The sequence below is a fragment of the Echeneis naucrates genome, chromosome 12 (assembly GCF_900963305.1).
Source record: "Echeneis naucrates chromosome 12, fEcheNa1.1, whole genome shotgun sequence".
NCBI lineage: Eukaryota > Metazoa > Chordata > Actinopteri > Carangiformes > Echeneidae > Echeneis > Echeneis naucrates.
In genome coordinates, this window is record NC_042522.1 from 19018564 (window position 1) to 19034705 (window position 16142).

General features: G+C 45.5%; 2 protein-coding genes across 11 annotated transcripts; both read right to left on the reverse strand.

Moving 5' to 3' along the window:
* Positions 1-704: 704 nt before the first annotated feature.
* On the reverse strand, positions 705-10478 carry hip1r (huntingtin interacting protein 1 related). Its single transcript, XM_029515386.1, has 33 exons — positions 9810-10478; positions 9536-9599; positions 9129-9271; positions 8995-9051; positions 8684-8764; positions 8521-8597; positions 8377-8438; positions 7888-8028; positions 7759-7816; positions 7336-7411; positions 7117-7254; positions 6905-7027; positions 6363-6546; positions 6194-6282; positions 5868-5984; positions 5686-5787; positions 5359-5553; positions 5160-5270; positions 4882-5076; positions 4650-4797; positions 4244-4330; positions 4041-4148; positions 3813-3949; positions 3160-3270; positions 3024-3082; positions 2905-2935; positions 2760-2822; positions 2548-2648; positions 2359-2464; positions 2051-2174; positions 1699-1760; positions 944-1627; positions 705-865 (listed from the first exon to the last, which is right to left on the reverse strand). Exons 1-33 carry the CDS (start codon positions 9888-9890, stop codon positions 830-832), a joined length of 3951 nt encoding a protein of 1316 aa, XP_029371246.1. The 5' UTR covers positions 9891-10478; the 3' UTR covers positions 705-829.
* Positions 10479-10482: 4 nt separating this feature from the next.
* ccdc62 (coiled-coil domain containing 62) lies at positions 10483-15324 on the reverse strand. 10 transcript variants are annotated; one of them, XM_029515392.1, is made up of 13 exons: positions 15142-15295; positions 15021-15061; positions 14562-14696; positions 14117-14309; positions 13841-14007; positions 13546-13647; positions 13251-13401; positions 12776-12913; positions 12576-12664; positions 12122-12222; positions 11267-11429; positions 10739-10845; positions 10483-10624 (listed from the first exon to the last, which is right to left on the reverse strand). In XM_029515392.1, exons 1-13 carry the CDS (start codon positions 15161-15163, stop codon positions 10540-10542), a joined length of 1494 nt encoding a protein of 497 aa, XP_029371252.1. In that variant the 5' UTR covers positions 15164-15295; the 3' UTR covers positions 10483-10539. The 10 variants fall into 10 exon arrangements, with proteins under 10 accessions (XP_029371252.1, XP_029371254.1, XP_029371253.1 ...); XM_029515394.1 differs by having other exon boundaries at positions 12576-12661; positions 12776-12877; positions 14991-15061; XM_029515393.1 differs by having other exon boundaries at positions 12776-12877; positions 14991-15061.
* Positions 15325-16142: the final 818 nt, after the last annotated feature.

Below are 16142 nucleotides of genomic sequence, written 5' to 3' on the forward strand. Positions count from 1 at the left end.
CCTTCACAATAAAACCACCGCTGATAAACGTATTACAGGTCAAGTTAAAAATACAATCCTGGTTTCTGTTCAAGAGCCCGTTAAAACCACATCCATCATATTTATCTGCTCAATTATCTCACAATCGTTATTCTGGGATCAGTTAAAATGTGTTTACAGGTAGTTTTAAAGCCCAAATGGTACATTAGATTTTCAGCAGTCATCTGATGGGAATAAACAGATTAATTTAGATAACATTCTGCTGAAAGGTTTTGAAATGAACACCAGAAGAGGATGGAACAGACAAGAAGTCCTTTAATGTCTGAACAGCTTTCCAAGTTTCTGGTTCAGATTACTGATGTTAAAAAGTCCAAACCAAACCTTTTCCATGAGACCACTAACTGGATATCTTATGCAGATTTGGGGGACTTGCATCACTTTCTAATTTCCTTTTCCTTCCTCGTTGAATCATGAGGCTGAATTGAATCCTTTTCGGGTCTTTAATGTTTATCAGCCCTCTGTGTTTTTATTTTGAAGGGGATGACGGAGCTTCCTGTTCGGTCCCACGGCGGTGAGACGGCAGTTTGTACTGCGCATGTCACAAATACCTGACACGTGAGGTCGCTGTTATTTCTGACCGACATCAGACCAGGTCCGTGAACACAACACAGACCGGTCCGGGCTCAGAATCAGGGAAAACTGACAGCAAATTGGACATTTATATCTGATGCCTCACAATAATTTATTTTCAATACAGTGAAATAAAAACAGTGTAGGGCAGAGATTTAGATTTTATCTGACTGGTCCGAACAAACAGAGTCACCGTTTGACAGGTTCTTTCAGTCGGACTTCAGGACTCTCCAGTTCCAGTTTCACCTCGTTTGAACTGAAAAACAGAAAACAGATTTGTTTATCAAAACGTCTGAAGGACACGAGATGAAGATGAAGCTTTTGTCACACGTACCGCGTTCTTCAGCAGGTTTCCAGATTTGATGAAGATATTTGGCTTCTTGGAGGCCGGTTTGGTTTCAGGGGTCTGAGGGGCCGCCTGAGGCTGCGAGGGGCCGGATGGTTGTGACGGCGGTGACGGAGAATAAGGCTGAGCGCTTAAGTAACTTTGTGTTGGGGTTGGTGTGTAGGACTGAGCTGGCGTGAAAGGCTGGGATGGCGTGTAGGTCATTGATGGTGTGTAGGTGTTTGTTGGCGTGTAGGTCATTGATGGTGTGTAGGTGTTTGTTGGCGTGTAGGTGTTTGTTGGTGTGTAGGTGTTTGTTGGCGTGTAGGTGTTTGTTGGCGTGGAGGTGTTTGTTGGTGTGGAGGTGTTTGTTGGCGTGGAGGTGTTTGTTGCCGTGTAGGTGTTTGTTGGCGTGTAGGTGTTTGTTGCCGTGTAGGACTGAGGCGGGGTGAAGGGTTGTGTTTGAGTTGGGGCGAACGGATTGGTCGATGGGAAGCTCTGAGTGTTCAGGTAAGGCTGCGTCTGAGAGAAGGACTGAGGCGCCAACAGAGTGGGCGGCGGCGGCGGCGGGAAACTATCGGGGTCCTCCTCTGCGTCGCTCGCAGAGATGCCGAGGTCGTAGTGCTTCTTCCTCAGCTCGCCCAGACGGACGCGCTCCTGCTCCAGCTGACTCTCCAGCTGCAGCACCTTCACCTGAGAGAGCAGAGTGTCATCAGCTACAGCCAATCGACAGACGGGGATGATGTGACATCACCGGGACTCACCTGAACTTCCATTTCCTCTTTCTTCAGCTTGATCAGAGACATGCCGGAGAAGTCCATGATACCTGAGAAGACATCAGAGTCAGTCCTCTTTCTGTCTGACTTTCCTGCCACTTTCAGGATGAACACAAACGTTTTGAATTCATGTTCCCAGGAGGCTTGATCCCTCCGACCTGTATCGGACAGGAAGTAGTTGGGAATCAAACTGGGAACTTCCTGTTTGGGGTTTTGGTCCGTTTGGTTCATGAGCAGCCTTGTTCTGTTTCTTTTAACGAAAAGTTTCAGTGTATGAACTTTGACTCAGACATTCGTGCTCCCCTCGGGATGAACCGAACTGTCAGCTCGCTCCTCTCACCGTGGTCAGAGACCTGCCGCTGCCCGTGTTTGGTGGAGGTGACGACGACGGCGGCCATGTCATTGACGTGTCGTGAAGCCTGTTGCAGCGTGTTCAGCTTCTTGTTGTTGCGGTCGGCTTTCACCTGGAAGGACGACGAATCGACGGCAGAACGTCAGACTGTGGCGGCCATTTTAAAGCAGATGGCACAAAACGTCACTGTGACGGTCGAGGTGTCAATCATCAGGACAGTCATGAACACATCTAACAGTGGTGATCCCTGACTTCCTCTCACGCCATGACGTCTGTGTGGGTTTGTTTGTATGTACCTTGGAGGCGGCGACCAGCTGGGCGGTGCTCGCGGCGATCTCGTGCGAGCAGGCGATGAGCTCCTCATATGTCCCGTTGTCGCCCGCCACCCTGTCTGCCGAGTCCCTGACAGCAAACACAGCAGAGAGTGTGAGTCTGATATGACTCATAACGAGGAGGAGGATGATGATGTGTCTGTGGACGCCTACAGCAGCTGAGTGGCGCCCCAGCCCACCGCCTTCGAGGCTGAGATGAGTCCTTCGGTCCAGCGAGAGTTTTTGGCATAAAATTCAGTAACAGAAGCTGCTCCCTGCAGACGAACAATTACAAACACACGTGTTGGATTCAGTTATTGACTCGATGAATTTGATAACGTTTTCAGGAACAGTGATTCTTTCTGGTCTGGAGGTCTGTAACTCACCCGGCCTCCTTCCACGATGTCTTTCTGTAAGTCGGTCGCTGCCGTCACCAGCATGTGGATGGCCTGGAGAGGAAAAAGACACAAACGTGAAGCGGACATGAATCGTGAGTTTAAAAACGATGAGAAATCTGAGACGAGCTCTTACCTTCATCAGGTCTGAACAGGATCCCAGAATACTGAGGACAGAATGAGGAAAAAAAAATCAAACTACAAATAAAACTGTAAAGAAGAAGAAGTTAGAAGAGTTAAAATACAAAGTCTCACCTCTGGTTGACCTCCAGCTTTACACCTGAAGTGTCTCTTCTTGCCTGACTCATGATCTCCTGTAACACAAAGATTAAAACATGAAGACCTACAGAGTTTGTTGTGTTGTGTTGTGTTGTGTGGTGTGTGTCCTTACGTCCATCCGAAGCACAGCCTCCTCGATGGCGGTGGATGTGGCGATCATCTCTTTGTCCACCATGTTGCCCAGCTCTTCTTTCAGCACGTCCTGACCTTTAGGACGCAAATCCTGAACAAGACGGTCAGAAGTTCACAATGTTTATTTTTGTTGTGGGTGAATTCAGGAGCAGTTTGGGGTTTTGTTTTTGGATTTGTTCAGATGGAAGTTCAAAAGTTGAGTAAATCAAAGAACCAGTGATGGTACAGAATTTATTATTTGGATTATTAGTTTGGTTTGATCGGGGGTGGCATGGTGGTTCGCACTGTGGGTTCACTGGTGACTCTAAACTGTCCGTAGGTCTGTCTGTGATGGGCCGGAGACCTGCCCAGAGTGAGCTGGGATTGGCTCCAGAACCCCCCGTGACCCGGAAACAGATCAGTGGCAGAAGATGAATGAGTGAATGAGATTTGATCAATCGAAACGTGGCAGCAGCTGTAATATGAAATTCCAGAAAAATGTATCCTGTCTGGACATTCGTGATATTTTACATGTGGACTCCTGATATTTTCCTCCAGTGCAAACTTCACGGTCACATTTCTGGATGTCATGGATCTTTACTGTCGAACGGACGCTCTCGTGCTCCCCGAGGCTGAGCCGTGAGGTGTAGTTACCTGTCCCACAGCCAGGAGGCGCTGTACGGTGTATCTGATCCCCGATGGGTCGGCTCTCTGCAGGCTGGCCTGAAGCTTCAGATCCTTCAGGAACTGGAGGCAGTGATTGGCACAGTCCCGACATCCGTCAGTCAGACCTGAGACAGGAACAGGCAGCAGTGAGTGCTGGCTGTCAGTGTGTGAGGTGTGCAGCGTGTATCGCAGTGTGTGTGTGTGTGTGTGTCTCACGGTCGGCCTGGTCGGTTGGAGCGGAGTGTGACGTCGCTGCTCCGTTGACGATCGTGTCGGCAGCGAGGTGAGAGAACTGAGTGACGGCTCTCAACAATCCACTGGCATCTGAGGACAGAGGAGCATCATGGGAGTGACCAGCTGAGGGAAAACACACGACATCCAGAACACAAACGCACAAAAGCACAAACAGACACACTCACCGTTCCTGTTTCCCAGGTAGACCATGTGACTCTGCTGCATCTTGTCGACGGAGGCCAAAGTGGTTTCAGCTCGGTTTATCAGATAATCTGAAACACAGACAGAAAACCACAATCGCACACAGTCTGTAACACACTGTAACACACTTATGAGGAAGATAATGTTTATCATCTCACCTTCAGTACATTCTTTTCTACTTTTTTCACTTTGTTTGCCTCAAACCAGATTTTTGTGACTTTCACCTGAAACTTTGTTGTAATTTCGAATGTGAAGTTCAGTAAAGTTTTTTAATTTACTTTACTTGATGACATTTTAAAAACTCTGATTTCTTCATTAATTTAGGTTAACAATCACGAACGCTGACAATATTTGCTGATCTTCAGGCTGGTTGGATGGAAGTGTGTTTACCAGGCGAGCTGATGCAGCGGACGTGTACGGGGTCGTCCAGTTTGGCCACAGCGTCCAGTATGATGCCCTCGGCCTCCACCACGGCACACTGCAGGAGGCTGAACTGCTCGTCCTGCAGCTTCTGGGCCAGCTCGCCTTCACGACAGGCCTGTTCTCACACACACACACACACACACTGATCAGGAACTGGCCGTGGAGGAAGCGACAGCTCCACCAAAGAGCAGGACAGTACCTGCTGCTGTAACTGGCTGTGTAAGCTGCCCAGCTCCATGCTGCTGCGCTGCCTCTCCTGCTCCAGGGAGCTCTGCTGGATCTGCGCTTGCTGTCTGAGGGAGTTCAGCTCGGCCTCCTGCTCCCTCAGGGACCGGAGCAGCCCCTCCCTCTCCGCCTGCAGCCCGGCCACCGTGCTGCTCAGCTGGGTGCCGCTCTGAGGGACAGGATGTTCAGGTGGAGGTGTAGTTACTGCTTAAACAAGACTTTGACATAAGACATTAGCCAGGCGAGCGCTACCATCTCTTTGCTCTGCAGGGCGCCGTTCGCTTGGATCAGCTCCGCTCGTGTTGAGTCCAGCTCTCGTCTCAGCCTGTCGATCTCTAACTTCTGCTCTGCGTTGATGGCAAGCTGTTGAAAACAGGCACAGATATGAGCAGGTACGTTCATTATAACACAGAAGAGTTTACTGAAGGTATCCAGGATGTTTAGGACTCGCCTGCTGCTGTAGCTGAGCCCTCAGCGCCTCCAGCTCCCGGTTCGTCCGGTCTCTGTCCAGGTCCAGGGAGCTCTGCTGCTGCTGGGCCTGCAGCCTCAGAGAGCTCAGCTCCGCATCCTTCTCCCTGGACGAACGCAGCAGGATGTCCCGCTCCGCCTGCAGGGCCGCCAGGCTGCTGCTGGCCTGGGATCCCTCCTGCAGATTAAACACACAGGAAGGACACAAAAGTTGTAAGTTACTTTGTAGAGGGAGAAAATGAAGCTGACCACATTAAATTTGCTTGTTACTGCGTAGTGAACTGGACACACAATGATGTCTGTATCTCACCCTCTCCTTGTTGTCCAGGGCTCCGTGGAGCAGCGTCAGCTCTGCTCTCTGCTCCAGCAGCTCCTTGTTCAAGCGCTCAACCTCCTGCTGCTGCTGACTCACCTGTTGGAGAGAAGGTTCACTGAGTGTGTTCTGAGTTTTTGGTGAAATCGGGAGGGGTCCGATCTATGACGACGTCTCACCGCGTTTCTTCTCTCCTGCCGTAGATTCTCCAGCTCGCTCTCCAGCTGCCTTCTGGCTCTCAGCAAATCGTCCTGGTCTTGTTTGGAGCTGGAAAGGAGCTTCACTGTTTCTGCATTCTGCTCACAGGTGAACAAGAGATCCAGAAACAAGAGTTTCAAAGATCAGACTTGAATGGACTTCCTCCTTCACCTTCTCTGTCCTCATTACTGCTGAACAGTAACTTTTTCATCGGCTTGTCTTTGTTGTGTCTCTGTAAAGAATCTTATTAACTGGACGTCTGGACCTGCTCTGTGGGGAAAGTACCTCGACATGAGAGTGGACTCACCTTCTTCATTAAGTCGGCATGGCTGGTAACCAGCTCTGCATGTCTCTCTTTGAGCTGACTGAAGCGAAGCTCCGCTGCCTGAGCTCTACCTGTGCGGACAGAACAGGATGAAGATGATGATGAAGCTCCATTCGTGGGGCCTACGCTGTACACAGAACTCTGCACTCACCGTCTGCCTCCTTGAATCCGATCTGTGCGCCCACGTTGGCCACGTTGGCGGACCGTAAAGCCTCCACCTCCATCCGCAGGTGTTCGTTTTCCACCATCGCCATCTGTTTGTGTGTTCGCTGCTCCTCCATCTCGGCCTCCAGTCGATTCACCTGAGCCTTCAACTCCGTCACACACCTCTGAGCCTGAGCGGGACACAAACACATCTTAACTGAATAAATGCATCTATAAGGGCTTTATTTTCACATGGAAAGGGAAACAGAAAATGAATTAAAATGAATCCATTCTTATACTTGCTGTGTATTGTCGGTTCAGTGATGATGAAAATTAGCCCAGCTTGAGACAGCAGCTGAAAACTAACTGGAGTTATAAACTCCATCTAGTTTGACATCTTGCACTAGACGTCTGCTGAATTGTACTGTCCCTCTTAAACAGATTATCTAAACAAGACTAATATTTCTGATCTTCAGGGTAAATTTCATCCAATCAATCCATAAGAATCTTTGTTTTTAACTTTTCCTGTGATCAGTTCACAGTTCTCACCTCACTCTTGATGAGCTGCAGCTCTGGTTTCAGCACCTCCAGCTCCCTCCTCATGTTCTCGTTCTCGGTGTCTCTCAGCTCCAGTGAAGCGTCGGGCGCTCCCATCTGGCTGAGCAGATAGTACTAACCCATCGCAAAAAACAAAAACAAATATCAGTCATCATACAAAACACGTTTCCATTGTCCATCCTTCCACCTTTATGTAAGCTCACCTGTGGCATCTGCAACCCTTCCCTGAACTCCGGCTGTGGCTCCGCCTCCTCCTCCTCGTGGCGCTCCTCTTTAGGCATCACCACCACCGGCTTTTTATACTCAGCCAAAGCAGCAGCACGCAGGAAGTTGGGAGGAGCCTGCAGGGTGATTGTAAATAAAACAGTGTTGAAAGTAACAACAAAAACAACAGCAACAGAAACTCTGAGCCTTTTACTAACGTCTGGCAGATCCGGGATCTGGATGATACTTTTAAAAAACTCCATCTCTCTGGCTCTGTCGAAGAACTGAGTGAGGCTGCAGATGAAAACATGAACTCATTAGAAACACATGAGTGTCAATGCCTCATAATACCGATAATACACAGTGTTAACGCGGAGAAAATTACAAAGTTTGTCGTATTTGCTGAATTCTGAGTGTCTATATGAAGTTTATATAGAAGCCAGTTCCTTTTTACCATACTATGATATAAAAAAGATGATTTAGCTTGAAATGGTTTGACAAATATTCAGATTTCTGTAAATCAGAGTAAATTAATTTGGACATGTGCACACCGCTCTGGTCCGGGGTTGGTTGGAATGATGGTGCCTTGTGAAAATGACAGAGTAAAGAATGAAAATATAATTCCCTCACTAATAACTGACCTCACAAACAGATCACGGAAACGCTCTCGGTGTCCAAGGAGAACATCAGGAGCGATGCCTGCAAAAGAGGATGAGCTGAATTTAAGGGTGGATCCAACACGGTAATGAGTGTGTGTGTGTGAGACTCACGGCTGTGAAGTTTGAACATCAAGCGGACAGAGAAGTGGTACAGGAAGCTGCAGTCCAGAATGAGCGGTATCAGAGGGGTCAGTCTGCACTGTCCGGCCGGGGTTGTAGATTTGGCTCCGTTGGTGTCGAGCTGACGCAGAACTGACGAGGAAAACACGACATTGAAGCCAAAATGAAGCAGTCTGGTAGAGACTCTGAGTTAATAAACTACAGCACTCAGCTGTTTTAATATTTAACATCTGATTTATTCATGAATTTGAAAACATGAAGCTGCATATTTATGACCCACTTTCAGGGCGTTAAATCGTCAGTAGGAACCAGTGAGCCTGAGGCAAAGAGCCACAGACAGACGAGGGATTCAGACACTAATGATCATACTGTTGGTTTTTAAGATGGATGTGTTGACAATACAGAATAAAAGAAATTTTACCAAACCTTTATGAGGGTAACACTACGAACTAACACAGATGAAGCTCCTGAGGGACCGACCTGTCTCAGCCATCTTCAGCCCAGCGTCCAAACAATCCAACAGCTCCTGAGTCATGTCCAACCTACAGTTTATTAAATTATGTATGAGACCCACATTTAATGGGAAACACAGGACACAATGAGCCCAATAAAATATAAACCTACACTCTGTTCATGTCACTTCCTGCTTCCCTTTCCAGCGTCTCATCACTGGCCTCCATGTTTCCTGGGATCACCTTGTGCTGTCGAGGACGAGGACATCATTTTTCAAGTTTTCATGTTTTTCTCACACTGCTGTATGAAACATACCACAAATAGAGAGAGGTACCTTTGCATGAAACTCCATTTTGAGGCAGAGAAATTTGGCTGATAAGGCGACAATGTGTCCGTATCGATCATGTAGATTTCCCTGGAAAACAAATAACAATAGATTAGATAAAACTTTCTAAATTCAAAGAGGAGAAATTAGTCCAGTTGCTTATCGACAAAAACACAAACACCAACACCTGGAGGAGAAACTGAGACAGTAAACTGATCAGGAAATGTTTTCTGCGGGAAAACAGAAGTCAGGTTGACTTCTATGGACAGTTTGTTACTTGAATCAGGGAATTTTCACGCTCTAACATGGAGACTTCTCACCCAGAGGACACCCATGTCTTTCACGTTGCGGCACCGTCTGTGAGAATCAGCCACGGCCTGTTGGTTGGACAAAGGAGATGACACATCAGCAGTGTGAGAGGAGAAGATGGAGGACGTGCAGAATTTAAGCTCACGTTTCTGTGTCCGTCTCTGAGCAGTTTGTGCAGAAGGTAGCAGAACTTCCAGCTAATCATGGAATTGCTGGACAGCGGCAGGTTGATGGCGTAGGACCAGAAGGTGGTGGCTCCGCCCTCCTTATGACTCCCCATGATGATGTCTGCACAGCTGTCAAGGAAACTCATGTACCAGATGAAGTGTGGAGGGAAATTTGTGTGTTTTAATAGATCTATGAGCAGCTTAGCTCTTCAGACAGCTGCAGCAGTCTGATGGCCATGAACCCCCCCAGGATTTCACTATGACCAATATTTTAGTTTATATAAAAAAAAAGATATGTATATTATATATGTATAACTATTGATGTTAACATTCAGCTTGAGTTAGCAGGAGGTGTGGATGGATGTTTTCTTAAAAAAAAGGATACTGCGCACATATTTCTCTTTGGGTGGAGTTTCAGCTGAGGTGAGTGTTTTACTGATGCTGTGGAGCTGAAAGAAAAGACAGAGACATGAGGACACAGTTCACAGTTGGATTTATTCTAGAAGCTAAACTTAATGGTAGTTGGTTTTAACTTCACATTAAAAACTTTAATTGGTAAATCTGACAAACTAGAAAACTAAATATGGAATCTGGGTGGACAAGATAAATCTTAAAGGTATTAAATAATTAGTCCAGTTAAAGGAAAAGTAACAACTGACCTGCTGTTTTCCAAACTGCTCTTTCTCCGCAGCCAAAGCTTTTTCCGTCTTGTTGTCACTTTTGTTCTTCGTTTTGCTCATTTCGGTAACCGAAGTCCGATCCGGCTTTCAGCTCCTCTAAAATAAAAGCTCCGTCTTAAATAAAACGAATCCTTCAGTTTCAGACACAAAGTTAAAAAATAAGTTATTCCAGGTCCAAATGAAGCTGCTTCTTTTGTGCGTAAAGGCGCTCCAAGCTGCGTAAAAACGCACGGACACACAAATCCAAATCGCTGATTTATTAAAAAACGACTACCAGGCGGTAAAATACGAAACAAGTTCAGCCTGAAAATATTTTATGTTGTGAAAAAAAAAGTCCAGTGAAGTTACAAACTGTTAAAATCTGTTAAGAGCCATTTCCACCGAGTCACCGGACAAATCTGAAGGCAGCGAAACCGGAAAGACCGTCCAGAGCCGAATTACCCATCAGCCCTGTAGGACTGGTTTCACATCTCACCTGATCCGGCTACACTCACCTTAGAAGCCCCAAACAGGAGTCAAAAACACACAATTCAGTAAAAGACAAATGTAAGGATTAATACAAATCTTTTACAAAGTCATGAGGTCGTATTTTATCACTTCATCATTTTCCTGAGACGCAGTAGAGCTCAACCTTCGGCTGAGAGCATATTTAATGTGTAACACTGATTTGTTTTGACTCCGGCGATCAACACGGTGTGTCATTTTTATCTTAAAAATCATGAATGTGTTGTTCAGTCAGTGTGGAGCCATCCAGAGCTGAGATGGGTGCAGAACCTGGGTGGAGTCTGTCCGGCCTGATAGAAGAAAAACAAAAAAATAAAGCTGTTATGTGTGACCGACACACCCAACGGTAAACTGGGTGTTCACTCCACTGAGGGCGGAGAACATGAGCATGAAACTCCTCTTACGTTGTCTGTCCTGCTGTTTGGGTGGTGCTGGTGCTTTGGGCTCGGTCCCACAGCTGACCTTTGGGCCTCGGTGGGCTCTGAAGCTGCTGCAGAAGATCCTCAGTCTGCTGAAAGAAGAGGTTCAGTGACCAACTGTTACAGGAAGAGGACAGAGATGATGAATAAACATCTTCTATCTCTGGGAGGCAGTTAGAAAGGAAAAGGTTAAAACACACCAGCTCTTAAAGTTCACTCTGTACTAATATTCATGTCAAATAATATGAATTAATATTGTTTCTAGTTTATTAAATCTGGATAAAATAAAAACCAAATTGAAAAAAACACGTTAAGATTGAAGCTGTCCATTTATTCTCAAACAACTGTTGATGTGATGCCCTTTTTATGTTTTTATTGGACCCCGTATGAGAGTTTAAAGGCCACAGCGTGTTCCTACTGTACAGACAAATAAATATTTTCCATCCTGATGTGAACTCTGACTGTGAGCACTTTAATCTTGACCAACAGGTCATGAGGCCTCTGCTGTCTCACATCGGTCAGCTGTGGGGACCGGACTCCCAGGTACTCGGGGCCTCGGAGGCTGGTGGGGTCACCTACTGGTCCGGACTTCCTCGCTCTGGTCGAGGCAGGTGAGTGGCTGTCCGGACAGTGACAGGTTAAATCCTCCTGGCTGGGACACAAAGATGGACAACATCTGAAAAACACAGAATTACAAAAAATTCTTTAAAGGTCCCATGTATCACTCCTCTGTGTTTCATTTTGAAGGGTTGATATCCATTAGAAGAAACATTTGTAGTTTTAAGAACCAATCTCTTTAAGGTAAACACTCAGAGAAACCAGATCCTACAAAGCTGGATTGAGGTGGGCGGGGCTTTGCTGTGACATCACAAAGTTCCAGAAGTCCTGACAGCTGGTTTAAGGCTCAGTTTCTGAATGCAGGCTTGCGAGCATTTCTCCGGACTGAGACCTTTAAAAAGTTCACAGTTTTATAAGTAGAGAAGAAATGAACGTGTCCGTTTGTACTCTACAGGCCTTTAATGATAAATGACAAAGGTGAAGCTAAAATCTGAGCTGTTTCTGTCCAATCGTTCTCGATCCTGATCCTGGCCTTGGTCTTTGGACTGACAGGTGAGTAAATACGAGGAGGATGTGCTGTCATTTCCTCTTGATCTCCGTCGTCTGTGTGAAACATTTTAAGGTCAGATCAGAAAGCGTCATGGTTTCATCACTGGTTTGCTCCCTGAGCTCAGCTGATCCACATCTGTTTCCAGGCTGCTCTTCACTGTTCACTGACTCTGACACTGCAGCTCTTCTAATGCCACAAACACACCGGTAAAAACGTGAACACATATCACCTCATGCATGATGTTGATGAACGCTGATCACCTGCCATGAAGCCCGCAGTTGGATTTATCCCTCAGCATTTCTCTGGCACTGTCCAGATTTAACCGCAAACGCTGCAGGTCATTTCTTTGTTTTTCATACACCTGCAACACAAATGACTTTATATTATATAAATACCAACACAAATCAGACCACAGACCCACCTAATTAGGTTTTAAATTTTAGATGTTTTATTGTGTCAATAATTTAATAATTTAATACCTATCCTTATGGACAGAACTAAAGCCCCAAATTATCTCCAAAAGCCTGATTTAACACGCACAGAATCACAGTGAGGAAAGAGCAGGACGACACTCAGGTATGCTGCTAAACCAGAGACACTCCTGTGTGAATGGCTACAGTGTGAGAAGGAGGAATGAGGAAAGACGTGTCTGCTGAGCTGTGACCTATAACTGCAGTGGCGTCGTGTCCCAGACGCCTCAGAGAGCTCAGGTACCTGCTGAAGGCAGCAGAGTTCAGACTTTGTGCGTTCCTGTTTGGAGCGAGTGAGTTCCAGCAGCTCGTCCTTCAAGCTGTCACCCTCTTCTGGTGGAAAACACACCAGAGAAGAAAAGAGTGGATTAAAACTCTTGTATAACATAATTATATACAGTGGATCGATAAAGTCCTGGAACAGATCAAAGACGTGTAACGTACCTGCCAACGCCAGGTTGCTGTGCAGAATCTGGAGCTCCTGTTTGAGTCGGATGATCTCCTCCCTCTGAGAGCTGCTCTGTGTGATCTGCTGCTGCAGCTCCTCTGCACAGAGACAATCAGAACATCGAGAACATCCATCTGAATCAGACATAAAGAAAAGCCGACCGTCATAGAGTTTAGGAATGTGAATGAACGACTGCAGACTTTTTTCCATTTAGCATATTTCATAAAAGTCACATGAACAAGACCTGGTTTCCATTATTAAGAAACCTGATTTCTCCAGGTAGATTTTTTGAGGAAAACATCAGCTTCACTGCCACGTAAACAGTCAACCATCCTTTGAGTGGATTTACTTTGTCTAAGACTGATGCTTATTTAGCTCAATTACAGAAAACCAAAATCAGACCAAAACCCCCTCAGGAAGGTTGGGAGGAGTCCTATGGCCAGAAATGGATGTGAGGTTTTAGTCACACACCTTTGAGGTGTGAGGCCGCATGTTTGGCTTCTCTGTAGCGCCGTTTATTTTCCTCCATGTCTCGCAGGAGTTTGGTTTCACGTGAGCGACTCTCTGTCAGTGACGCCTCCAGGTCTCGTAGGCGGCCTGTGGCCTCAGTCACATCTTTATCCTGATGGAACAAAGATCTGAGAGTTTTGTTGCAGCAGTTGTAGCTAAATCAATGTTTAATACATTTATGCATATATACGTATGCATGTGTTTTTTGTGTGCTGAGTGTTGAATGTGTTTGTGTAAGACTGTCTTAGTGCTATACCTTCAGTTTGAGCATGGAGCTCAGCTCTTCCTCCCTGACCTGCAGAGAGCCGACCTGAGTGGACAGAGCCATCAGCGTGGAGGTGAGACTCTGGTTCTTCTCCTAAATGACACCACAGAGGCAGAAACATCAGGTCCTGCTTTACAACACCTTTCTTTTGCATATGAAACAATAAAAAGAATCTGTTGAATGAAATACTGTAACGACCATCCCAAGGACTCACTTATCGTCGGTTATATACTGTATTTTTCTTTTTCATCAGGGACGTTAATGTGGATTAAAGTTAAATTCATACCTCCCAGTCTTGACATCTTTGGTTGACGTGCTGCTGGTTCTGTTCAAACTCATGGAGCTGGTGTTGGGCTGCACTGAGCACCTTCTGGACCTCCTTCTCCTCAAGTTCCACCACCAGTATACGCTTTTTCAGGGCTCTGATCATCTCATCACGCTTCTGCAACATATCTGTACAGAAATGCAGAGAGAAAAACAGCCTTGTCACATGGCTACAGGATGTGAGGACACCCATACAGATTTTTAATTGATACTGGCTTTAATAGTCAGGTCTCCTCACCCTCCAATCTGGAACACCTCTGCTCCAAGCAGAGAACCTTCTGGCGGTCTTGTTCCCAGGCCTGAATCTGTCTATGATGGGAGGCAGCCATGCTGTTCAGCTCCTGATCCCGGTCCTTCAGCTCAGCCATCAGCAGCTGCAGCTCCTTCCTCTGCTTCTGGATGGTGGAGACACTCAGGTCGTTCACACGGAGCTTCAGCAGAGCGGGACAAAGGGACACGACAAGACATAAAGTGAACATCAAAGCATCTGAAAGGTAAAAACCAACAAAGTGAAAGAGCTTGTTAGGTCTAAATGACAGAGCAAGACTCAAAAATAGTCGTTAACTATGAAACACAACAAGGAAAGTCTGCTTTTAACCTGCACACAAACCCATCCCATCACAAGTTATCTGATGTGAGTGAAACACCACACAAACCAAATTAGAATCCAGATTTGTTCTCACCTGGCTGTCTTGAGGACTGCTGGGGCCGTCTGCAGGGATGGGAGGGCTCCGCTCAGACCACCGTTTCCCGGTCCGGTCCATCCTGAGGCTGCTCAGGACAGAGCTGTGGCTGAGGTCAAGAGGTCGAGCTTTTTCCTAAAAAAGTGTCAAAACACACACTCAGATGTCCAGTTTGTGAGGTTGCACAACACAAAGCACTAAGAAACGTCCCCTGCTAATCCCAGTATTCCCATAGCACAGCATGTACTGGGAAAGGTAGCTGTGCAGACATTATTACTTCACTCATTATTTATTTACATAACTTGGACAATCATTTGGAAAACTGGATTCAGAGGGATAAAACTACAGTTAAACTCTAACAGTAAAGACTCGATGAGTGAAGGAGAAATAGCATTAACATCATCTATGGGACCAACACCTGATGAACACCTTTTCTCCAAAATAAACTGAAGCGGTGACCTTTTTAACCGGAGTGCTGCTCCAGGGCTCATCTGGAGTCTCTGAAACAAAGTGTGGCGGACATGTGACATGATGTGTGAGAAATAATAAGTTAATAAGTTTAATGTGTGTGTTTATCTACCGACTGAAGCTCTTCCATCCATCTGAAGCTCTCCTCCTGCTCCATCACATCCTGACGCTAACAAGCCGCCATTCTGTTTGTCAGTGACGTTCAGTTTCGGCTGATTATCATTATTTCTCAGGTTGGATAAAAACAGAAAACAGCTGTTTACCGTTTGTTTGGCGGAGAGTTTCAAAAACTTTTTTTTTTTTTTTGGGCGGAAATGGCGGAAGGGTAAAAAAAAAAATCTGGAGTGGGCGGTGACGTCACGCCAACGGTTGCTCCACGTTTTTCTTCCAATTTTATTTTTAATTTTTTAAACGTATTTTGAAAAATAATAAAATGTTGTAAGATAAAATGACGCACGAACGCCTTTAAGAGAATTTTTTTTTTAAACTCTGGATATTTTGTTGCCCGGATGTTGAAATGCTCGCCTGGTACACAGGATGTCGACCGGATTTTCAACATAAAAGCTGGATTACCAACGTCAACATTTTTAAAAAAGATCATTAATACATCTTTTTGTTGTTATAAATCTGCATTAAAATAACTGGAACGAGAAAAAAATACTAAATAAGTTGTTAGAAAATTGTCTTAATATAAGAAAAAAGAATTAAGTTACTCAAAAAGAAAACCTACCGATTTCAATGGAAGATATTTATAATTACTGAAATTCCCGAGTCAGGTTCAGGCCTTGCTGATGGCACATGCAAGTGTTTCATCATTTCTTGGTAGAAAATTTAACCATAGGACCATCATTATAAAGATTAAAAAAAAACTAAAACCTAAATATCCTGCACCAAACATTTCTTTGTTTTTGTCATAAATGGGCATCACAGTATTTTGAGAGTGGAGCTTTCCTCTTGATGAACTTCAGTGATTCTCAGTAAAGGTTTTAATAATAACTTCACAATTCTTATTTCATGGTTCCCCGTTTTTCCTTCAATTTCTCTCGTGTTTTATTTTAATTCCGCCATAGAAAAATAAAATAATAACAAAAACAGACGCATGTGTTTGCTCTC